The sequence below is a fragment of the Scleropages formosus genome, chromosome 1, assembly GCF_900964775.1.
Source record: "Scleropages formosus chromosome 1, fSclFor1.1, whole genome shotgun sequence".
NCBI lineage: Eukaryota > Metazoa > Chordata > Actinopteri > Osteoglossiformes > Osteoglossidae > Scleropages > Scleropages formosus.
The window spans coordinates 50,825,284-50,850,084 of record NC_041806.1 but is presented as its reverse complement, the minus strand read 5'-3'; the positions used below and the strand labels follow the sequence as shown (position 1 = coordinate 50,850,084).

The window sequence follows — 24,801 nt, the reverse complement described above, 5'->3', positions numbered from 1 at the left end:
GGGTGGGGGGGTATTTGTAAAATTTGTACAAAACCTCTACTAATTCAGTTCAGGAAACTAGAAAAGAAGTGCAACATAGCAGCTCTTTTTAAAATGTTCATTTATTTCCTCAAATACATTTTCCTACATAAAGACAATTAGACCAGTACAAACGTAAGGATAATGAAGCATACCCTATAGCATAAAATTAGCTTTGCTAAAATGTACTTACATCTTTACAGAATGTTTACAAAAATGTAAAAAAAAAAAAAAAGTGCAAAAAAATTCAGTTGAGGGACAAAACGTTGACAATCCTGACAAGTGAAGAAAAATTATATATACAACGCAATGAATACATACTTCAACAGTTTGATTATGGTTCGGTGTATTTACATTACCAGGCCTAGATATTGTGTTGTGCATTCAATCATTTCATTGTATTATTAAGAACACAGTTCAACAGTGCTTTAACTTTTTCAACATTCACAGTACACTTAAAAATGTGTCATTGAAGGGGGGGGGGACCCAGAATGACAGAAACTGGCAACCTTTAATAAATATTCATTAATTTACAAATGGACTGTTTCTGCTTTTGAACTGATTGGTTAAGCATGGTACTTCTTTAATTTGGGAAAAAATTAATCCAAAACCAAACTGCGGTGAAACAAACATTGTAGAAATCTAGTACATATGATCGATTTGACATGTAATTAAAGTAGTTTCAAAGCACCCAACAATAAGAACAGTGCAAATTAACATAGTGTGTTAAATGTCAGATTTATTTACGAAAACCCTGAAAGCAGAGTTACACGTGGTTAACATGAACATCGGCAGTGGGTTTGGCCCGAAATAAAGGAGAGAGGAGAAGAGTGGGTTGTGTGCTAACCAACAGTGTCAATGCAAGGAGAAACTCAGTGTAGTGAAAATATAATAAATACAATACAGTACTCTTTTAGCAACTTTAACAACTTAACATCTTTTCTTCCATGGTCCCACATAAAGAGTATTTCAGTTTAGATGTTGATGACTTGCTACAGTATATGGCACTGAAATCACCAGTAAGTACAGAAAGCTGAAATATGTATCAACATTTCAAGCAAGTTTCACAATAAATGTATACTTCTGTTCCGTGGTGAGCTGATTATATACATTTCTTAAAGGCTACATTTATTGAAGCATTATCTATTTCATTACGTCGATATTTCAGCAACAAAAGCCTTAAAACCTAGAAACATTCTGGCATTTCTGCAAATGCTTATTAACCTGATAGAAAATACTAGATAATCTGTTCATCTACACGTGAACATGAGGCACACAAAGCAAGCATACGGAATCACCTACCAGCCACGAGCTGCTCGTATGCAAAGCTCCTGAGTCTTAGAAGTACATTTCTAGGTACGAGACGAAGGCATGGGAGTGTGAATGTCTTAATACATTCTCAGAACCAAACTAGAGTGCTGTTACAACGCACTGTGCTCATAAGGGTCAAAGCTCTGAACCTGGATGGAATTGGATTGACAGAATTAAATGGAAAATTGAAGACAGCCTGAGAGCAGTATCATATACAACTAAAACGCAGCACAAAACTAAGTTCCAGCTACATAAAATGATACTTTGTTTTTATCAACACCGATACTTTACAAATTTTAAATCAGTAAAACTACACACCAAAAAAAAAAAAAAAAAAAAAAAAAGTATTGAGTCTCAAATAGAATAGGGGGGTGGTGGTTGAGTTTGAATGTGAACCAGTAACTCCACAGAAACCCAAATAGATAATATAGAAGATTGTTACTCGGTAATTCCTATGGCTACATAGGCATTCCTACAACTGCAGAGCCCACAACATCGACTCACTGTATTTCAGTAAATTCCCTTTAACCTAAAATAAAACGTGAACGTATTGCTTTCCTGAGCAATTTAAATATGAAGTTGGTAAACCCAAGACTTGAAGACCCTTAATATACAGGATTTCTTAACTGCTCATGCGTAAACCATCCTTAAACGAATGTGGATGAAGTTGGAGTTATGAAAGTGAGCAGTTCTCTCCGTCCGGGCAGCAGTACTTACTGGGCCCTGTGACCCACCATGGACATCTCACGCAAAGCTGCTGGAACTCAAGCAGTGGAACTTCTCCCTCAAGGATTGGACGAGGTTCTGTTGGGACACTTGGGGCTCGTTCCACAGGTACTGTGTTGGTTTGTCTTGGTCAACAAAAGCTGTGGCAGAGGCCCCAGGGCTGCTCTTGATGGGGGTGCAAGGGAGGCTGAGCGATTGTCTCAGGTCTCCATGGCTAAATCGATCAACACGTGGAGCAGACATAGCCTGTGAGTCCTTGTGCTGCCTGGAAGAGTCCAGCTCTTCATCCTCAGATCTAATTTCCACATAGTCATCATCATCATCACTGTTATCTTTAAAGTTAGCGTGATAGTTCTGGGTGGCAATAAATGCATTCATGGGGGGACTTCTGCCTACCGCCAATACTTGCCGGGAGTCCTGCAAAGTTACGTCTCTGTGATCAGACATAAACTGGTCTGGAAGGCTGTACTGTCTCCCTGAGAGACCAAGCCTTACAAAAGCAGATCCCCGAGTCATCTCTCCCATCGAGCTCCTAGTAGAAGGAATTGAGCCGTTTTCCTTTCCATGCTGATCTGCATTCTTACCACTGTAAGGAGGTGCATGTCTCCCCAGTGAGTTGAAGACTTGTTCTTGGTTTAAGTTCTCTCTGTCGGTCTGAGCCATGCATGCACTCCACCTCTGGGCTGGGAACTGAGAAGCAGCGGGGCACTTTTCGGTAGGGCTTGCTGGAGTCAATTTTGTCTGGGGAGGAATCGTCAGACTATCTTCTTTGAGCTCAGACTCTTTGAAGCAAGTGATAAAGTCAATCAGCTCGCCATTGCTATAGGTGGAGTTCAGCCAGTCCTCATCCAGATTCAGTCCGCTTGGCATTTGGGAGCCCTCCGGAGTCAAGGGCAGGAGATGCTGAGACTGCGGGCTCTCTGACGGTTCTTGGTGGGTGCTTTGTGGGTTCTTCTGGCTGCTTGATGGCATCTCTTTGAACACAACCTGCTCGTAGAGCTGCGAGTACTCCGCAATCCTTGCGCCTAAGAGAATGGGAGAAAATTTAAAAATGTAAAGATACCTGTTCACAACTGCTTTAGGCTGATCTACTAAAATACTAGTCATCTATTATGGCACTAATATTCTGGTATTCCAACACTGACTATCCACTACTATGGAAATGTATATTAGACTCAAGACCTTACCAATAGCTGCACCTCCTTGCTTCTTTTCCTCCAGTATATCTGCTAGATCCTTCTGCTTGGACTTCAGCCGGCCAACAGCTTGCTCCTGTTCTGGGTTCTTTGTTTTCAGAAGCTGGTTAGCCTTCTTAATTTTCTGGCTGTACTGCCTTGCCATGAGGAAGACCCTGTTTTTTGTCCTGTCTCCTATTTCCAGGGGGAAGTCCATGCTGTCAGAGAAGATGCTGTCTGAGGAGTCTAATGTGTTGTCAAAGCTAACAAAGTCCCTTGGGAACAAGCTTCCACTGAGACCAAGCAGGGCCCTCTTTTCATGGGGGTCTCTTACCCCTTTTAAAGTATCGAGTTCCTCCACCCTGAAACTGCCGCTGCTGAATCTGGCAAGTTTGTTTTTTATAGACTTGGTGCTCCCCAACTTCTCTGTAACAACAGGAGGTGACAATGGGCGCTCCTTTACTTTTGCAGACCCCTCATTAAGGAATCCTGGGCCAATCTGCCCTGAAGTACATTGTTCTGGACTATCCTGTTTTGAGGCTATCTGGGGGCTACCATGCCCAGAGGTTTTCTGCAAAATATCCTGCCCTGGAACTCCCTGTGGGCTGTCCTGCCCCAAGGTTTTCTGTGGACTGCTGTGCCCCACAGATTTCTGCTGGCTATCCTGTGCCAGAGCTTTCCGTGGGCTGTCTTGCCCCAAGGTTTTCTGTGGACTGCTGTGCCCCACAGATCTCTGCTGGCTATCTTGTGCCGGAGCTTTCCGTGGGCTGTCCTGCCCCAAGGTTTTCTGTGGACTGCTGTGCCCCACAGATCTCTGCTGGCTATCCTGTGCCAGAGCTTTCCGTGGGCTGTCCTGCCCCAAGGTTTTTTGGGGACTGCTGTGCCTCTCAGATTTTTGCTGGCTATCCTGCGCCAGAGCTCTCTGTGGGCTGTCTTGCCCCAAGGCTTTCTGTGGACTGCTGTGCCCCACAGTTTTCTGAAGGCTATCTTGCGCTGGTGCTCTCCGCGGGCTGCCATGCTTCTGAGCTTTCCGCGGACTATCCTGCCCCAGCGTTCTCCGTGCAGGATCGTGTCCCAGAGTTTTTCTTGGACTATCCTGCCCGTTCACGGGAAATGCAGCTGTGAGCCTCTCCTGCTTTTTCTCATTTTTCTTGATGTAATTTTCCAAGTCATTCCAGATCTCATCCACCTGTTCTGACATTTTAACAGCAGTGACCGTGCGCAAGAGGGAATGTGAGTTTGAAGTGGAAGAGGAGTCCATCTCTGAAGAGACCCAGTGATTTTCCTCACCACTCTGTAGGTGATCTTCTGAAATAAATCTTCCCAGACTATCATGACCTACAGAGTCAGACTGAAGAATCAAACTTTGTTTGCTTGTATCAGCTGGATAGCAGAACCTTGGATCTACCGGCTGCTCCAGAAAACCTATGGTGTCATAGATGTTTTCTTCCACTTCCGGTTCAGTTGTCCCAACAGGAAGAGCATCCTGGAAGGAGGATGTTTTGTCATCTGACGAATGTGGAAGTTCAGTTATCCCTCTAGATATTGAAATCTGTTCTTTAGATTTTTGACCTGGTTTTGATTCCATTGCCTCTAGAGATTTATGAGGGTTTTCTGGTTCTCTGTGAATCAGCCCCATGGATTTCAGGTCCTCATAGCTGATATTGTCATAGACATTCTCAATGTCATCAATGGTCAGGTGCTCAGAGGAGCCTGAAACACTGCTCGAACTATCTATCTGCAGGCTGTTCCTGGAAGTGCTTTGCTTGTCCTCTGGATCTGATTCCTTGCTACTTGAGTTCTTCTCACCAACACTGCTGGCCCGTCGCAGGACCTTCCCACCGCTGCCTGGTTCTTTGGAGTATTCCTGCTGCGTTTGCTCCATATGCCAGCTGCAAGGTCTGCCAGACACACGGCTGCCTTCGGTCACCTGTGAAGCCTCCATGTCTAGGTCAGATGGTTCAGATAAGACAAACATCTGATAGATGTCCTCCTCATCATCCACCTGTATAGTCTTCTGCCGAGTTGGGAACATAGCATGTCTGATCTGATGGTCTGTCCAGATGTTCCTAACCAAGTCTTCTCCAGTGACCATGGCAACAAGACTTTGGTTCTGGGGGGTGGGTGTATGACCCTCCGTTTGGCAAGACATGTTGGCATCCATCTGCAGAGACTCTTTGACTGCCTGGGAGCAAGAGCACAGAGAAATGCTGTGGCATTGTTGTTTGACATAAGGCACAAGAAGGATCTGCTGTGGTGATCAGTAAGCTACCTGTAAGTCTTGCATTCCAACACTACGGTTGCACCAGCTGTCAATGCTGTCCACTGAAGCTTGCGGGTTGAGCCTCTTCCCAGTTCCTTTGCCCTGAACCTTCAACTTCTTTCCTTTAATCTGCAACAATTTTTTTTTAAATTATGCTAAAGGATAAATTCTTTAAACACACAAAAATGAATATTAATTTGAGAAAATGGCAGATTTCATGCTAAATGCTGAAGGACAGCAGCTCACCATGCCGGGCTCTATGTCATAACATGTCTCATGGAGGTGAGCACCATCTTCGCTGTCACTAGGCTCCGTAGGATCCAACGATTCCTGCGACTGGCTTACCAGACTCCTGGTCCGCCCAATGGAGGCCAGCAGCCCCTCTCTGGGGTGTAAGTGGCCCATGGGAGACAGAAGGGCTACTCCAAGGTTGACTCTCTGAAGAGGACACAGGACATGGACCGATCGCACCATTGGGTCAGTCAAACAAAAACACACACAGCCATTCAGACTATCTATCTAATATTTTATTTAAAAAATATATATATATATATATATATATATATATATATATATATATATATATATATATATATATATATATATATTAGGCCTACCTTTTGTGCATCTGGATTAGAAGCTGTTATTGGTTTGGGAAGAAAGACAAAAAAGAAAGCAAGAAGAAAAAAGGTATTAGACCTGAGCTCTTTTCAGAGATTCTTATGGTCAAAACGTAACAGGTTTAAACATGTCTGAAACGCACCACTTTGCTTTGAATTCTTCAGCAGTTTTGACAATGGTTCTGAAAAGACACCGAAAGCCATGGATTAACTGCAGGTCAAGGACAAACCTAGTCTCATTATTCCACAGTAGAGCCAATTCTGTTGCCTGATGTAGCATTTCTTCCATCCAAGTCACAGAGACAGATGGAGCTCATGTGCGTCTGAGAAGTTGTGCATCTTCTCCAACTTTACCATGAATCAGCCACACAGAGCACGGGTGCCTGTCTCAGCTCTGCGGGTCTATGGCTTTTCTTACCTGACTTCCTCCTCACCCTCCGCGTGGTGGGTCCGTCCCTGATTTGGGATTTTCGGTCACCCTGTGGGCTGTACAGTAAACCTGGGGAACCTGCAGAGTCAATACCCATTGTATTATTTTTGAACCGTTATCCTTAAATGGTTAATGAAACAAAAAAAATAAAAAAATAAATAAATAAAAACTTACGTGCAGCATCCATGTCCAATATGGCTTGCTTAGCCTGGAGGAAAAAAAAAATAAATAAATAAAAATGTATTAAAATGATTAAAAGCATTTCACTTTTCCTTTCAAAAAATATGATACATCAACAATATGCTTTAAAAGTATTTGGCAGGCATATTTCTTGCTCTAAGCGATATAACATCTGCACATCGTAGGCAGACGTTCTGGGACTGACCTTGGCTGGTATTTTTGCGGGGTGGTTTTCAAGTATCAGTCTTTTTAACTGAAGAATCCACATTCGTTTGTCCTGCTGGGATTTGGCCTGGGAGAAGAGGAAAAAAGAAAAAAAAAAAATTTCCCTACTACAAATCAAAAACGACAGCATACGTCTCTGTTCTTGTTAACCCTTTATCCGCCAGCATACATTTACATGTAATATGAACGTTATGTGATATTATCGAAAGGTGCATACAGTATTTCTCCCCCATTTATACAGCTGCATGTTTGACTGGAGAATTCAGAGTAAATGCATTGCTAATGGGTATAGGAGCAGTAGTAGAAGTGGGTCTTGAACCACCAACGTTCCTATTAGAAGTACATATCCTTATCTGCTGCAACCACCTTATATGACTTCATAGTTTACACATCCCATAAACAGGACAGCAACCCTATTTGCATGTGTAGCAGACAAAGTGAGCTTAGAGCACAGATTAAGCTGATCAGAGGAACTTTCCGGAAGATGCTGCTTCCTTTCCACATTTGGGGGGGATCATAGGTACAGATTTTCCAGAAACTGCAGGACAGCTTTACCTGAACGGTGTGCTGAAGTTTCGGGTTCTTGTAATGGAAGACACTGAAGCTCAAGGGCTCCTTGGGGATAACCTCCACTAGCATCAGGTTGCAGCACTGACAAGGTAGATATATCATCCACCTAGTTAATATTCAACTTCAGCAAGCTATTACACTTATTTTAATCACATATTAATATTTCTTGAATTAGTGAGAAAGAGAGCAGCAGCACCAACCAGGATGTGGGCCTTGTATGTGTAGGATTCCTCCCTTTTCTTTGTGATCAGCAGTAACCGTTCCAGAAGGAACAGGGTGCGCTCATTCTTGGCCCTCTGGATCCGGAAAGTTCCCTCTAGAACCAGTTCCCCGTAGCTGATCAGGTCTGGGCCCTTCCAGTTCATCAGCAGGCTCTGTATCTCCTGAGAATAAGCACCAGTACACTCAGTTCCGGATGCATTGGACAAGAAACGCGTCAATTAGTCAAAACAAATTCCAACTCATGTACCAAGTGGCCACATTATTAGGTATACATTTTTCACTCTGGCAGCAAAGATGTAGTAACTCACTATTAGGTGGATAAAAATGTAGTAACTCAGTGCGATTGTAGTTACAGGCAAAGGCTTACAATTGTGACGCAACCAATCACACCAAGCATCAATGAAAGAGACTTTCCACCAGCGGTAGGAGGAGGGTCAGCAACTACCTGCAGGCGGACAGCATGCTCGTGCTTCCTCTTCATATCATTAATGTGGCACGCCACGCGCTGCATCGTGTCGATGGCCTCCAGCACCACTTCGTAGCCGTCAGTCTGCTTGTTGAGGTGATTGGCGATCTCCTACAACGGCAGGGCAGAGTTCTGGAATCAGCCGAAACATCTTTTGGCAACAGATCTACTGAGGTCGTAGGTGACGTGCAGCCGAGGAGCAGATCCCCGCTAACCTCCCTCATCATACACACACTCGAGACGAATAAAACTGTTTGCTAATATACCAGTTCCTCATATAAAGGGGTTCATTTGTCCCACTAAATCAGCCCATTAGGCAAATTCCCGTAGCAAAGGCATGCAAGTACTATTATGTCTTGTAGGGGGGGAAAAAAGGTGTCAAGAAAAGAAATTTTCCTAATGCAGAGTCACAGAGGTCTGGAGACTGTTCCACACTGATCTTCATTTGACTGATTTCAAGGCTTTATTTACCTTAGTGTTCTTTAGTTTCTAGGCCAATTGAAAAGTGAATACACTAGATTTTGCTAGAATGTAGCCAGGTTGAGACCACCGAGTGACCCAAAAACAACTGGATTTGGGACACCAAGTGTGTCCCAAAATATGATGGAGCAGGGATACAGTTGTATAGAATAAAATACCTGTATTGAAAGTAAAAATGACTGCATGACGCGCAAAAATGTACTGAATAATAAGTCCATTTTCTGAAAAAAGGGTATTTTCATAAGCTGTTGCAGAGGTTTTTATTTTAAGGGGGCCCATTACAGAAGGGCTCAGTTCTTGTGTTCTATAGACTCAGGACAGCGGTACTGACATGCAGAAGCAGGTGGTATTTCAGGATGCGCTGCACAGGTTTCAGCAGGTAGGAGCTCAGCGGGAGAGAGTGGTTCAGGAACTCCTGGCGCTCTCTGAAGAACTTTGCCAGCGCCTTGTTCCTCATGAACTCCGTCAGCACCGCTACAGACCTTCACACGACACGTCGACACAACACCTGAACACGTTCCTCCTTTCTTCCAATTTAATTGCATGTGTTTTTATAGAGCACTCTTCCCACCGAGGTGTTCCATAGCAAAGTTCAGGATACAATGCAAAGATACAGAATACGAGCAGTTGTAGTTAAATATAGAAGGTAAGCTACAGGACAGTTGAGGAGAGGAAAACAAAATCCCACTGCGGAGACAGTGGGGGATGGGGAAAGAGGGAAAAACGAAGTCTAGGGGTACAAGTACCAGTGGTTGCATTCCTAGACCCCCAGAAGTTTACTTGATATTTTAGGTATATTTTTATGTTTATTAATGAAAATTTTTTCTAGTACAGGGACACTGGAAATAAGGTTTAATGGAAGAAAATTGCATGCCAATGTTGCAGAAGCCTGTGTAATTACTACAAATAAGACCTGTTGCATACAGCCACTTACAAAAACATGTATATTTCTTACCTTGGGTAATTTGTGCAGTACTGAGTGTAAATGTGAAATTGTTCACTCTAGAAGGGAAAATTAAAAAAAGAGTTTACATTAGTCATGACGTGATCTGGTGAGAACCTGGAGTCACAGGAAACACTGTGTGACAAATTAAATGTGAGACATCGCCAGAAAAGGAGAGAAATTATGTGGACACACAGCGTCCATAACTCAAATCTCAATCTGTATTTTACATTAATTTATTTTTCTCTCACCAAGACAACTGAAAATGTTAAGCTACATAGACATTTACCCATTTATACAGTAAGGTCTTATTCACTTTGTTAATTCAGGGTAAGTACCTCGATCAAAGCTCCTAAAGCAGAAGGTGGGATTTGAACCCAGGTCCTTCAAACAGAAGTTGGCAGTTCTAACCTCTACGCCACCCACTGCCCTATTTTATATTTTGCATAAGACACCAAAAAAATGTATTACTAAGCTTTAATGCTTGAATTCTTTTAATCGAAAATGTGGTAGAATCCCTGCAGGAGGATTGAAGAAGCCTCTCCACACACGGCCTGTGAGGGGCAGCGTTGCATAGTGCCCACCAAACTACCACCACCCCAGATACGTTTACAGGTGGTAGACAAGAAACAAAAGCGCAGTACTTTTTCCATGGGGTGGGGGAATAATTTAAAAAAAAAAAAAAAAAACACTGGTCACTTGTCTGGTCCTCAATGACTATTTAAAGTGTGAAAAACTGGAATCTTGCAATGCAAGTCACACACTTGAAGACGCACAACCTGTGCGCACGAGTCCTTTGGACCAGACAGGTAAAATTACCATAAACACGCAACTCTGACACCCGAGCCCTTCCTCTGGTCTGGTCTCTGCTCAGTCTTGCAGCACCATCGTCTTGGCTGCGGATGGTGCGTCACGGGCCCATGCCGGTGCCCGAGGGCCCTCTGGGGTGCTTACTCAACACGTCTCAGTCCCATGAGAGACACTTGGTTTCCAAGGGCATAAAACTCAATTATCTCTTCACTGGATGAAGCCTCTGGAGATTTATGGCCCTCAGGAGAACGTTGAGCCCAAGCTGCGTGTGTAAATAAAACCTCATTCCCAGATCCTGCAACCAGAGCCGGTTTCATCGCTGGGGAACTTGCAAATGCCTGAAGGCACCAAAACTTCGGACTCAAACTCCCACATGCACACAGTAGCCGAAACCGCTCGTCCCAAATGGGGTCGAGGCGAACCGGAGCCTAAGCCAGCAACACAGGGCGTAAGGCTGGAAGGGGAGGGGACACATCCAGGACGGGACACCAGTCCATCACAAGGCACCCGAAGCGGGACTTGAACCCTAGACCCACTGGAGAGCAAGACCTGGCCAAACACGCTGCACCACCATGCCCCCCGGGACTCAAACGTTTGCTACTAAAATTAAAATTAAAAAAAAAAAAAAATATTGTAATAAAACAAGAAAAATCCTTGCTTAATAATAAATTCTTATAATTACAATCTTTTGGATTAACAGGGTGTGCTTTGTCCTCTTCCGTTATTCACTCTTCTTTTATGAAACACATTCCATATGTGTTTTAAATATAAGACCACAGGGCACTTTGATACATGTGTTTTGGAAATAAGGTCTAAGCTCATCGGAACAATGTTCATTCAACTAAAAAACAAAAATTTTACGAGAAGTTTGATTTGTCCCTTCTATGTTCCTGTTAAACCACAACAATAATTCAGTTTCTTTCACACCTTGGCAAGGAGGAACAGTGATTTTACTTTTACCGTCCACTCCAGAGGCTCCATCTGTAAATAATTGTCTCCAGGTATAAAAAATTAAATTTGATCTGCACGATAATTCATTGTGGAATATCTGGACAGCCTTTTTGGGACGTCTCAGTGTTACATGACCACCTCTTTGAAACATGGTAACCTTTTACCTTTGTATTGTGTTACGTACTGTATCTGTACATATTTACAGTTTCTCCTTCCGTCTTTACACTGATGTGGCCCAGAGCTCTTCTGTTCTTTCATTAATCACTAATAATAACAGAAGTTTCAATAATCAGCCTAAGAGAAACAACCAGAGTGTTCCAAAGAAGGCTGTTGGGGTTCGAGGGTCACCTACTTTGGCCACGAAGCACTCTGCAATGGACACTGGGTCAGCGTGGCACTTCTCCAGCTCCCGCAGAAGCTCACTGCAGCACAGAGAGAGCAGGGCGTCAAGGTTTGAACGCGGTACGATGATAGTGACTGTTCAGGTGCTCCGAGCTACACGGAGCATCGTCTCTAGATACGCTCAGTAATGGGGGAGGGGGGTAATATGAGTGGTCTGTTAAGGCCGCAGGTGACCGGATATTGAGATGACCAGACAGTTCATTGCATCACAAATATTATTTTTGAATATATTTTGAATTGTTCAAAAATGTTTGGTTAAATCGGTGAAATTTGAGTTGCTAAAAAACGTTTAAATATTTTAATGTGATTTTTCAACATACAACCATCAACACATAAAAATCTAAGTATTTTTATGGAAATGCAGAATGCACCAACACCAGCCTCTACCCTCCTTAAGATCAATAGTGGAGGAGGGGGGGAAAAAAAAAGTAAATATTAAGCTTATTTTTTTAGCATGAAACTAAATACACATGAAATTATTAAAAATTTAGATCTATGTATTGCTATTATGTCAGAATGATTGGGGGGGGTGATCTTGACACATTGGAATGAGCGATCAAGTTGCAGGATCGCACCCCGCAACCCCCTCCCCCTATTAGTCCGGTCCTGCGAGGATGGACTTTGAATGTTTGTCTTTAGCGAGACCAAGAAAAGAGCTCTGGTTCCCTTCTCATGTTTGCGTTGCTGGTGCTGCGGAGGATCGCCCCCCCCCGGTCCAGGGTGTGTTTTTACCTGTTGAAGTTGTAGATGTCCTGGATGTTCCCAAAGAGGGCGCTCTTCTCCTCCGCCCCCAGTCCCAGCCGGGCCTGACTAGAGGAGCAGCCCATGTAGTCCTGTGCAGAGAGGGGGATTTTGCCGTCAGGTGCCGTCGCCTCAGTCCCGTTGCCCCGGGACCGTGCAGCTCCAGGGCCGACGGTCACACGCACCAGACCGTAATCACAGGGCGTTCACTTCCAACATCGCCGCCTCTGTCTTTTACTGGCAGCTGCTGGCAATTAAGGGAGACGACGGTGCGTGATCTCCTTCCATCGAGTGCTGCTGAGCCAGCAAGAGACCCCATCGCCTGTTTGTGTGTTTACACGGAGCCGCCCTCTGCGCACACGCGTGCGTCTGTGTTTACGTGTGTTCCGTGCGTCGGCCCCAACGTGTTCAGTGGGCACTTGGGGCTCGAGCTCATGCTGTTCCGCTTCCGATCCAAACCCTGACATTGGTCCGTGTCCTTCTCCATCACTCACTAATACAACCCCAACAGAGAGGGATAACAAATTATAATACAGGATCTCTAGAGAACATGAGGAGGTGCAAAAGAAGGGCTCGGAAGATCACGGGAGTCCACTCGCACCCCTGCCGCCGACAGCTAACCTGTCTTCGCCTCCCTGATGCTCCCTTGTCTTATTCCTGTTTATAACATCATCTATATTTGTACTCTGGTCTTGCAACACGCCCATATTCACATACGTGAGCTACGGTACGTTTGCTGTGTGGTACATCTGAGACATTAGGGGAAGTACCTTGCTCAAGGGTACTATAGCTGGAGAAGGGATTTGAACCTGGAACCTTTGGGTCCAAAGGCAGCAGCTGTAAGCGCTGCGCTACGCTACCAGCCACATTTTGCCACGTTACATGCAGCATTCGAACCTGCACAAAGTACGTATGTGCTTCGAGCACAAGGCACTTTCTGATGTCAAAAGTTCTGAAACAACCTTATTGGCTACGGGAGAAGCAGGGGGCGTAGTGGTTTGAGCCGCCTTTGGACTCGAACTCGGGCTCAAACCCCACCTCCTGCTTTAGTAGCCTAGATCGAGGTACTTACCCTTAACTGGAAAGTGACCCAGCTGTAGAAATTGTTAAATCACTGTAAATCCCCTTGGATCAGATGAATAAATGGGCTTGTCTGAGACAGGAAGGGCTCCTCCGCTTCAGCGCAAACGCGACATCGCATTTTAAATGTTCCTCATTCGGCATGAGTGCGCGATTATGAAAAGCGACCTGCTGTCTGGTGACTCATGCGGTACCGCGGCGAGGTGTTCGGTGACAGCGAGGTACCGCTCACACCGTGCAGGCTGCAGAAGACGACACGCTCGGGCTACGTTCGACACGACCGCGGGTTGTTTTTCTAACCCCGATACATCCTGCACATCCTGGACCCGACATCAACTTCCACCCGCTGCGATTTGTCTCCAGCTCGAGGGCCATCTTATCAGGCCTAGAGGAAGTGACATGTTTCCCTGGACCCCCTCACCATCTCGCTGGATTCACCCCCCACCCCCATTTCCCGAAGACAAGGCTTCCTGCACCCAACCCCCCACTTGACGGGGGGAAAACGGAAACCCAGCTGGTTAAGCATGTTTCTCAAGCATAATTATAGACCATTAGCTTGTCAAGAAACATCTGAAGATGGAGTGGGACTGAAATCAGGCTGGAAAGTCCCCCGAACATCTCGTTATGGTCAAGAGGACCTTCGTCACGGAGCGCGGGTGCAATCGTGAGCACGCGCTCTTTGTGACCTGCTGCTCACCTGCACTATGCTCTTCAGGTCCTGCACGTAGGTCCTCTCCGTGTCCAGGATCTCCTGCACCACTCTGTCCACGTACTGCGGCTTCGGTCCCGCAGGTTCTGCCGTGGCTTCGGCAGCAGGGGTCTCCGCAGCTGACGTCTGCGCGTGGCCGTGCCTGCCATCGTTCGGCTGATCGTCGGCGCCATCCAGCTGCTGAGCCGGCACCAACTCCAGCCTGATTTCCCCCGCGTTGGTGTCGGGTTCAGGTACAGCGGTGCAGGACGGAGCCAGAGAGGAGCAGCGGCTGTCTCGCGAGGAGCTCGAGGACGAAGTGGAGCTATAGCTAACGGGTCGCTCGCCGTCGGGGGTCTCCATGCTGCACCTGCTGTGGCTCTCGGAGGTCGCCGGTTGGGGACGGTGGACGTCCAGGGGGACGGTAAAGGTATCTGGGGAAGGCAGACAAAGATGGAGAGATGACCTTCAACTTATTACACTTCACACCTGAATCAGTACAACACCAACGTGGAGCATCACCATATTTTACACCACTGTCGCTGTAATCAAGCATTTTTACACAGCCAAAACCACCACAGGTTCAACGAACTTTGCATCACTGTGAAACACACTACAGACACATGAGAATCATGGTAAAGTAACCTGCGTAGCAGGACACCGGTTTGATCCCACCTCCGACAATTGAACACTTCAATGTACTTATCTTGAAATACCACCATAAAATACCCAGCTGTATAAATGGGTAAATCATTTTAAGTCCCTTTGGCTAAATAAGCATATGCACAATGTTTAAAACACCAGACTTCTTTGACTCAGGGGAGGAAGGACCTCTGCAGGCATGGACACCCTTTCAGGCCCCACATCAGCCCCTTAATCGGTTCTCCACCATGGCCTAGGGCCCCCCCACGATTCACACCAAGTCATCCAACGCAGAGGGGCTCATCGTCAGAGAGCTACCGACAGGGCATTAGGGGTTCAATTGACGCGTTGACTACGCCATGGTGAGGGTATTTGCTTCCTGGGGGACACGAATGAATGGCTGTTTTGTAGCCCCAGCTGGCTGGTCACCAAGCCCAGACCATCCAGCACAGAGAGCCTCTATTCTTGACCGTCTGGTGCCAACGCAACGTCGGCTGCGACAGCGAGACGGTCGCTTGCGCATGAGTCTCTCAGCTCGTTATTACACCCCTGTGGTCTCAAATCTATCCACACAAAGATGGAGGTCCAAATCCCAATAGACACAGCCTTGGAAAGGAGGAGGACAAAGGAGGACATTTTCCGCTTAGACTGAGTCAAGGGGCTCAAGGGATAGGGGTGTCTTTTCAACAGCAGTAAAAAAGAAAAAAAAAAAAAAAAAGATGGATGAAAGGTGGTGGCTCCAGGGGTATTAAACCTCAAATTCAGCTAAGTTAGAATAGTCTTGTGCAAGTCTGGGAGACCTGTACCCATTGGGGTTGTGGGTTGCTGCTTTTTCAGCAGATGCTTTCATCCAGTGTTACCTAGACAGTGAGTTTTCCTTTCTGTGTAATCAGTTTCCTTGGTTTGGTTACACTGGACTAGTCCGTGATGGACATTTGAGTCTTCATATGTGTGCCAGGCTTTCCATGTGACAGAAAAGATCACGATACAGAGAATGAAATTCCAGCCCAACATGGACTCCAACACTCAACCCAACCCTTCCTTCCAGCCTGCAGTCCCAGCAGCAGCAGCAGCAGAGGTAAGAGTTTTGGAAATCCGAGGCCAACATACACTCCGAGTGAAAGAGGTTTCCTGGATCTCTGAAGACTAACATCCATCATGTACACGAGAGGAAAATCCAGGCTATCACGGACTTCTAGACCGGAGTGCCAGCACTCTCTCTGACTTGGCTTGAGTTGACTGGAAGCCTTCACGTTGAAGGTAATAATGAGGCTGTATCTGCTCATGGTTAATTGTTTGAGTTCTCATATACCACCATACCTCCACAAGCACAGACAGAAAGCCTACATTTGATTCTTCAGCTGGAAGAGGTCCTCACCACAGGAACAGTCACACACAACAGACTCATAGCCATGAGAACACTTCAAACAGAAGAACTTGGAACAGAGAAGCGTGGCAGCCTTGTTCTTCTAAGAACCATCTGAGCCAGATCTTCTGAACCCGCCACCACAGGAGACAGAGGGGCTGAATAAAGATGTGCGGAGTCACGGATGGGCAACATGGCCTTGGATTGCGACCAGGTTCAGGTCTTCGAAGGATCACTGGTGTCTCCTTAGTCTGAATAGGTTCTGTAAAGGATTTAAATGCATGCGTGCACGTGCGCACACACACACACACACACACACACACACACACAGTGCTGGTTTCAATATCAAAAGACGACTGTCTGATGTAGAAAACACTGAAGTAATGGCAGACACCACAATGGGGTGGGGGGGGGGGGTCACCTTTGACCCAGATTATGTTCAACCTGATCCCTTTAATGTCCCTGGAAACACATACTGGCCTGTGTTTTACCCTCTTCTTGTCAACCGTGTGTTGACTTTGTGTTGCTTTGTGCGGCTGGCTTTCAAGAGTTCAATCAGTCAGGTTCTTCAGCGGCAGAGACCTCAGGAGGCCTATGGCATCAGATCGCCGAGAAGGAGCCCTGGGACTCAACCAAAAAGTCCTCCGACATGCGGGTTTGGCGAGACCACGACTCCACATTTCAGAAACGAAAAACAATACTTCATGCTTTCATAACAACATGAACAAGTTTACATGTGAGGCAAACAAATGAGAAGTGTGACCACACAATGGATTTGGAAAGAAAGCAGCTTCACAAAAAGTGTCTCCACCCTTCGGGAAAAACAAAGTCTCTGAAATAGACCACAGCATCTAGTGGGATTAAGACTCTTGAAACAATGACAAAGTAAATGAAACGGTGCTCATCTGTTCATCCTGAGAGGAGAACATGGACATGGTATCCATGAATAGCAGAGGGAAGAGATCTAGCCTGGTGTGTGGAGTCAGCATCACGAGAAGGCCAAGCAGAGAATCAAGAGTCAATATGTCAACACGGGCCCCCCTGAACCAGTTCACAAATACGGGATCTCACTGGGCCAGTAAACATGGAATCCCGTTGAGGGAGTCAACATATCACACCGAGCTGCTCAGCAAGTCAACATGGGATCCCATGACGCAGTCAACAGGGAACCAAGGTGATCCAGTCAACGTGAGACTCCACAAAGGTGTGGAGATGTGGAATTCCACTAGCCAAGTTAACACATTTACTTTGGATCCAACAGAGCCACATGACACATCAATATGGGATCCTGTTGAGATTGGAAATGCAGAGTCTCAAAGGAAGCTGATACATCAACATTGGATCCAACTGAAGTAGTCAATGTGGGACCCCACAAAAGGTGTGCAAATATGGAATCCCACAAAGCAAATCAACACATCTACATGGGATCCCAGTCAGCAGGATCAGCGATGGAGGACATGAAGGTCTGAAGAGGACAGCACAGCACGGCAGATGGCAAACCCTGTGCACCATAATGGCCAACAGGCTGCAGCTGCCCCATGAGTCAGCCTTTTTTCAGCAAATCCTTCAAAACACAAAGCCTACAAACCTGATTGGCAAGTTCCAAAGCCCCTCCGTTTCTGTACCCCACCCCCAACCACAGAGAGAGATGGGGGGGGGTGACTACTGCTGCAAGCAGACGTTCACACTGAACCATGACATCATTCAATTCAACCCAGCACAATGGTCTGAACACACACACACACACACACACACACACACACACACACACACACACACACACACACACACACCACCCCCGAACAAGTGAATGGTACTAATATCAAAGTTAAGACACTACAACATCTTTAATGTTATGGTCTTTTTTTTTTTTTTTTTAAGCGGGACTGACACGAGGGGCGCAGCGGATTTGACCGGCCCCTGCTCTCCGGCTGGTCTGGGGTTCAAGTCTTGCTTGGGGTACCTTTTGATAGACTGGCGCCCTGTCCTTGGTGTGCATCTCCCATAAGCTCCGGTTCCCCATGACCCTGCTCTGGACAAGTGTAGTCAGTCAACGTGCGCGTGTGTGTGTTGTTGACACACTTGGCATGGTGTCCTCTTAAGATCCCCCTCATGAGAAACTTGTGAGATCTGAGCCTGCAAACTTGCCTGAAAATAGCAGAACCGCTGCGCTGGGTACGGTGCCAAAACGCAGTCCCCACCACTTGTCTGGCGCCTCCGCAAGCTCACCCACCCCTCCATTGCACGCTTTTCCAAAAAAGATGCGAAAGTACAGTACAATAATGTCCTCAAAGGACACCCCCCCCTCCCAAATCCCATACAGTTCTGCTGTTTTGAAGCCATGTATTTTTACTGCACCTGTGCAGGTACAGAGCAGGGACTTCAAGGATGGACTTGAAACCTGAAGGTTTCTGGTTCAAGTGAGTCTACAGCTCCATCATCCTGGATCCTGTTGTACAGCAGCAACAAAATGTTTTTAATGAATTTAGGTAACCCTGCAATGCTTACTGTGATGGGAGGAGCTTGCTTGGTGCATATCAGGGCATATCATAGCAGCATGGTGACACAGCGAGTAGCGCTGCTGTCTCGCAGCGCTGGGGTGGCGTGAGAGGACATGGGTTCAATCCCCACTCAGTCTGTGTGGAGTTTGCATGTTCACCCTGTGTCTGTGTGGGTTTCCTCCAGGTGCTCTGGTTTCCTCCCACAGTCCCAAGACATGCTGTTCAGGCTCCCCATAGGGTGAGCAAGTGACAGAGTGTGTGTGTGTTACACTGGGTCACTCATTCATACATCAGTGGATCTAGCAGTGTAAGTCACCGCGGTGAATAAGGTGTGTGGGCTCATAACACTACATAGAGTTCACTGGAGGTTGGTTTGGAGAAAAGAGCCTGTCAAATGTAAATATCAGAACTGATACATTACAGTTCTAGTGAAGATCTATCGTAAAAACAAACACACCAGTGTCTCCAAGGTAAGAACCACTGACCCCTCAACACATTCTTACACTAAGAGTGTGTTTTATCATCGTATCATTAAGTAGGGCATCAGGCCTGGACCAGAGACACCAACAACAAAAGTAACATTTGACAACCACCACCAGAGTGAACCTTTTCGGGGCAGAGAAGCAACATTACCACCAATATGGACACCGCGGACAACCGCGGACAACCGCAACAAGACCAAGACCAACAAAGCAGGCCTTCCAATGACATCGCCATCCACGCCAATAACCCAATACCACCAGGACAAAGAGCAGTGTCCAGCGTATGTCCAGTCTGCGGGCCCCCTTTCGGCATCCCCCTCGCCGTGCGATCTGGTGGACAGACGTTATTCCAGCTCTGCCCACTTCCTCTCTCCCTGCCCTTCGTTTTCCACTTCCTGTCGTGTAATTATTCCTCTCAGCCAAAGTTGGACTTCATCCATCAGGAAGAAAAAAAACCCACTGGCTTTCAAACCCAAGCTTCATACACAAGGGCGTCCAAACAGCGCGTTTCGTCACCAAGCATCACATACCGTTTTCACGGTTATGATTATTAATAATCCTGGAGCATTCCAGCAATTCCTACTTTCACATAATATTTAAAAACCACAGTTAAGTTTCCGGAAATTGTCATCATCACCACCACCTTAGATGACCCAATGCTTACATGTAAATGTGTTCATTACACATTCAGTAGATATTAAATCACAGATCTCCAGATGATGTTGTGGACAGACACCCGTCACCCTGGTTTGAGAACACACAGAATTATGATTTACAAAAGAGAGAAATTCCAGAGGAAGAGTCATCCACAGCGCGGTCGGGACTGCGACTCCGAGGAGGAAGAGACGCTCGCAAGGGACTCAAACTCGACTCCTCCTGGATGTCGGTCGCTTGTGCCTTGGCAACGAGAGGCCGGCGCCAGGGGCCCGTGGTAAGTCGAAGACACGGGGCCCCTGCACGCCGGCCCATTGCTCCGGGGATTACGTTACACCTCCCATAGCAGAGGGGCGTGTAGGGGCGAAACCCAAACCCTTCCCTAAATAGTTGCTCTCCTGATTCCCGGGCTGTTTGGGATCCAACGCTGCAGAAACATGAAGGGGTTTTTAAAGAACAACCCCTCCCCTCCCCAGCTGCCAATCCCGAGCAGATGTTCCTGAGGAAGACGATGTCCTAGCAGCGCTGGGGCGTAATGACATACCCCTGGGGGACAGCAGTTCGAGTCCCGGGCTTTCGATGGCATTTTATCGTCCATCCCCCGACCTGGGGATCGAAGGGGAGGAGGAGACGCAGAAGACGTCCCTCCGAGTCGAGGTGAATGCACGAGCCCCAGTGGCACCCCGCCACAACAACCACCATGCTAGAAGATCCACATTTTCTCCGCCTACAGCATGAGGTCCAGCCCCGTTTCTCCTACCCTTCATACCATCAGCTTCAGAACTCTACACGTGTGACCCTCGGCTCAGATCCGACTGCCTGAAGCTCAGCAGCGACACTTCAGAAGCAGCTCTGCTTACCAGTGGGCATGGCCCCTCACGGAGCCCGGGGACTCGACCCCATGATCACAGCATTTCCTCGAGCTGAAGAGTGCGCGAGGCCACAGAGCGGCTCACGTCCATTGCCGTGTGTCCATTCCCTGCACAGGAGTGACCCGGGCTTTCTCTGTACCTCCGTCTGTCCGTTGCTCCCTGTCCTCTCCCTCTCGCTCACTCTCCCTCTTTGTCTCTCTCTCTGTCCCGCTCGCCCACTCACTCACACCCGCAGCAGCTGCACCAGTGAATCTCCTCGTCTCTCTTTCAGCCCCTCGCTCTCCGCTCTCCATCCGACCGCTCGCTCCACTCCACGGCCGGCTCTGAAGCGTCCCGCCCAGCGCGGTCCCCACTGGCAGGCGGAAAAGCCGAAGCTCCTCCCCCAGCCCGCCCACTTGTCCCAAGCCACACCCCTACACCCCAAATAGTTTCATGAAGCGGGGAAGTTTCAAATGAAGGCTCTGTGTGGCCAACCAGGACGGCCGTCGGTCACGAGACAAAGCAAGGCATTGAGGCCCCGGTCCTTCGGCGCCGCGCGATACCGACCGCAGGCCTCCTCCCGCCCCTGCGGACGCTCGCGCTCAACAAGATCGCTCTGCGGGGGGCCATCAGCAGCGCAAACAAGGCTCGGGAGCAAATAAAGGATGAGCGGGAGAAGAAAGGCCAGGGACGAAGCGCTGCCAACTGTCCACGAAAGGACATGACAGCGGCGGGGTTCCCTCACGCACCCAGCTTCTTTTAGGAAGGTGATTTTTACTGTATCCCTTCAGCGTACGTACCTCAATCGAGGGATCTACAGCCGGAGGCGGGATTCAGACCTGTGCCATTTGAGCTTGGGGTGACAGTTCTAACCAGCAGGCTACCTGCTGACCCGTGCCACAGAGTTGCGGTCCGGAAGGACCCAGCAGTAAAGGGACCCCTCCAAAGGCCATGTTCTTCAGTGCTCTGCCAGGGATCACCACCAAGGGGGCATCATGCAAGATAAAATAAATCAATGGGTGGTAGGAGAAGACCCAGACTGCCTGCAGACCCCCAAAAAGAGGCCCAGGGGGGTGGGGGATGGGGCGAGCGGTCCACATCAAGCCCAAAAAACCGTGGGGGTGGGGGGAGGGTCAACGAGCTGACCGGGGCTGCAGATTTGCTGTCGCTATAGCAACCGGACCGCCCAACCCCCACACGGCAAGGAAGGAAAAGGACAATAGCCGAGTGTAAGTAAACTGGCTTTTTCGGCGCGCGTTTCCACACACACACTCAGGACACGGGCTGGACTCAGTGTGTCTTCGGGGCGAGAGGTGGGAGTACCAGAGCAGGAGGTGAGATCTGAACCCAAATCTGTTGCGCTTCAATAGCTACGCCATCTGCTGGACAGTGGCATTATCCCCCCCCCCGAAGCAGCAAGTTAGTTACTTTGTTGATGCTTCTCCAAGTAAACTTATTTTGCCATGACCCCACCTGGAACAAGTGGCTTCAGACAGGATATTTACATTAAACTGGTGAAAATTACCTGGGTAAATAGTGAGGAGTCCTAGTTATACACAGTAATGCAATGTATATTTTAATGTAAGTTGTGGAGACTGTTCATCCCTACAGAGAGATGAAGAGGGTGCGATGAGGATCACGATGACTTGTCCTCCAGCAGATGCCTGGTCCTCTTATGCTCCTCCGATGCTCATCCTGCTGAGCCACATCTGGGATGAGCGAAGGAGCCGCGGTCAGGAGCCGATTTGGGGCAGTAGCTCCTCTGCTCAGCCATTCGAACCCCAAACGTTTGCAGTAAACAATCGGCAGGGAGGCAACGAAGACCGGGGCTGCGAGACGATGTCCCCAGAGGACCTGCATTAAAATGCTGGACAACAGACCAACAGGAAGAAAATGGAGGGAATAAAGGGACTCTGGGAATCGTTGTCTGGGGAACGAAAATAAGAGCAAAGTCTGAGGAGGAGGAGGAGGGGTCAGAGCCAGGGCGCAAACCCCACTCCACACCGCGTTTCTGGGTTCCCGACGACGGGCCGAACGCATGGACGTCGTTGCTGTGGGTTCAACAGGAGCGAAGAAGGTGCTTTTCCCAGGAGCATTTCGGCCCAAATGCCTCGACTGAGGTTACCGGAGCGGTAGATGGCATTCGAACCTGCAACTTCCAAGACGAACTTGCAACTAACTCCAGAGACCCCCAGGCACCGGAGGATCCCGGATCTTCCCGCAGTCAATCGGCATCAAATGCTGAAGATGGTGACAGATGAGAGAGCGGGAGTGCACCTGAAAATACCATGTTTCATCCCCTCTTGTGTCTCAGTGGGTCCGTTTACTCCTTCATATTTCAGAGTTGTGCTCATGCTGTATGAGCATCTCGGCTGTTGCAACCTAGAAGCGCGCTCTCCCCCCCCCCGGGATTAACACCCGTTTCCTGCGTTCATTCAGTCGTTCACGATTACGGTCACAAACGAGGACCGAAACCAGGTGACCGTAGTTCTCACTGCACCACTTGGTCCCATGCAGATGCAAACTGCAGAAAGTGGCACAGGGAGAAACTCAAGGACACGCCGCAGCTTTTCTAGAACGTTCAACTGGGTCGTATATTTATACATCTTTTTGAAATGCGGTCGAGGGAATACGGTTCGACCGAGAGCGAATTTGTGAGCTTCTTCAACACCCTGGTAAACGCACCACAGGCAGGAGACCCAGCGTGGCCCTCCGCTCCGCACCGGCAGCCCACAACGCTGCAGTCTCCTGACCGACCACGGTACAGTTACGCCATAACCATCCATACCGCGGTACAGCCCGACACCATGAATACCTTGGTTATCGATTAAACGCCTCAATGAAACGGTCGTCTTTCGGTCGCTGTGAGCAAACAGCAGTTCGGAAAGAGGAAGAGCCACTCCCCACTGACTTCACCGCGGTAATCTGCGCCGACTCCTTTGTGCAAGAACAGCCATTGTTTACAGACCTGCTGGCCCCACTCTGGACCTCAGCCCAGTGACACCGGGCCAACAGGAAGGGCCCAGATGAAGGCCGGCAGCCCGTCGTCGGGGGTTCCCAGAACTTCATGAACGAGCTTCGCACGAGGAATCGAAACCGATTCAACTTCAGATATTTTCCGAAACGGCGTACAGGTTCGAGTTAGTTAGGCGCGTCCCCACCCAGCCGGAGGATCACGTCCCAGTGCAGAGGGTTTGGGGCGCGTCCAGCAGGGCGATCTGGGTTATAAATCTCTGAATCACCATCATCCATCCATTCATTAATTCACGTGATAAGCAAAACACAATGGCCCAAAATAACTTCTTAGTAAGAGTAAGGAGGAAACAGGAAGTGATGGCATCCGCACGTGAGCCAATGAGTCAATACTCTGGTACAGTAAAACAAAGCCCCGCCCACCAACCATGGCAGAAGGGACTGGATGGAAAAGCCCCTGAGAACAGAAGGAATCTGAAGTCACCAAGGTGACGATGCTCTGACACCTGGGGGGGAGGGGTGGTGTCAGCTGGGGCAGCAGCATCCAGCATTAAATTTTTATATATAAGGTTTTTGATAACTTCTAAATGAGATGAGGTCTGTTTATTGGGACAGGAGAGACCAGATGGACCACTAGACTGTCAGATGCTGCTGGGAGTCAAGGCTGACGACCACCCGTGAGCCTATGGGATCTGGCCCTCCCTGCAGAGGGGGGGGGTGGTGTCCAAGCCGTGCCGTTTCAGCCCATCTCAGTAAAGACCTGCTTCCGGACCTTTGTCATAAAAAAAGTGAAGAAACACCCATGATAGGATTTGCCAAGCAAAGCACCACTTTGGCAGGACGACCGAACCCCAGATATGAGGACACGTCTCTTTAAAAAGGCGGTACCTCCACACACAAGCCCCTCCCCCAGCTCTTTTTCTCATAAACACTTTAATAAGCTGCAGATGGGCAGATGAAGTGTAGTATCTTATAACAACTGTAGACCAGGGCTCATTAACGAGCACCATAAAAGTCTCGGTGCAAGCGAA

At 47.8% G+C, this 24,801-nt stretch overlaps 1 protein-coding gene across 1 annotated transcript; it reads right to left on the bottom strand.

The window, feature by feature from the left end:
* Nucleotides 1-70: 70 nt before the first annotated feature.
* On the bottom strand, nt 71-21,131 carry LOC108921087 (pleckstrin homology domain-containing family G member 1). The gene is made up of 18 exons (XM_018730371.2): nt 20,807-21,131; nt 14,311-14,735; nt 12,525-12,625; nt 11,743-11,812; nt 9,642-9,688; nt 9,018-9,168; nt 8,186-8,317; nt 7,719-7,901; nt 7,504-7,599; nt 6,929-7,015; nt 6,718-6,751; nt 6,532-6,621; nt 6,257-6,295; nt 6,111-6,133; nt 5,740-5,931; nt 5,503-5,622; nt 3,243-5,415; nt 71-3,080 (listed from the first exon to the last, which is right to left on the bottom strand). The coding sequence occupies exons 1-18, from the start codon at nt 20,814-20,816 to the stop codon at nt 2,074-2,076; spliced, it is 4,980 nt and encodes a 1,659-aa protein (XP_018585887.2). The 5' UTR covers nt 20,817-21,131; the 3' UTR covers nt 71-2,073.
* Between the last annotated feature and the right edge of the window lie 3,670 nt (nt 21,132-24,801).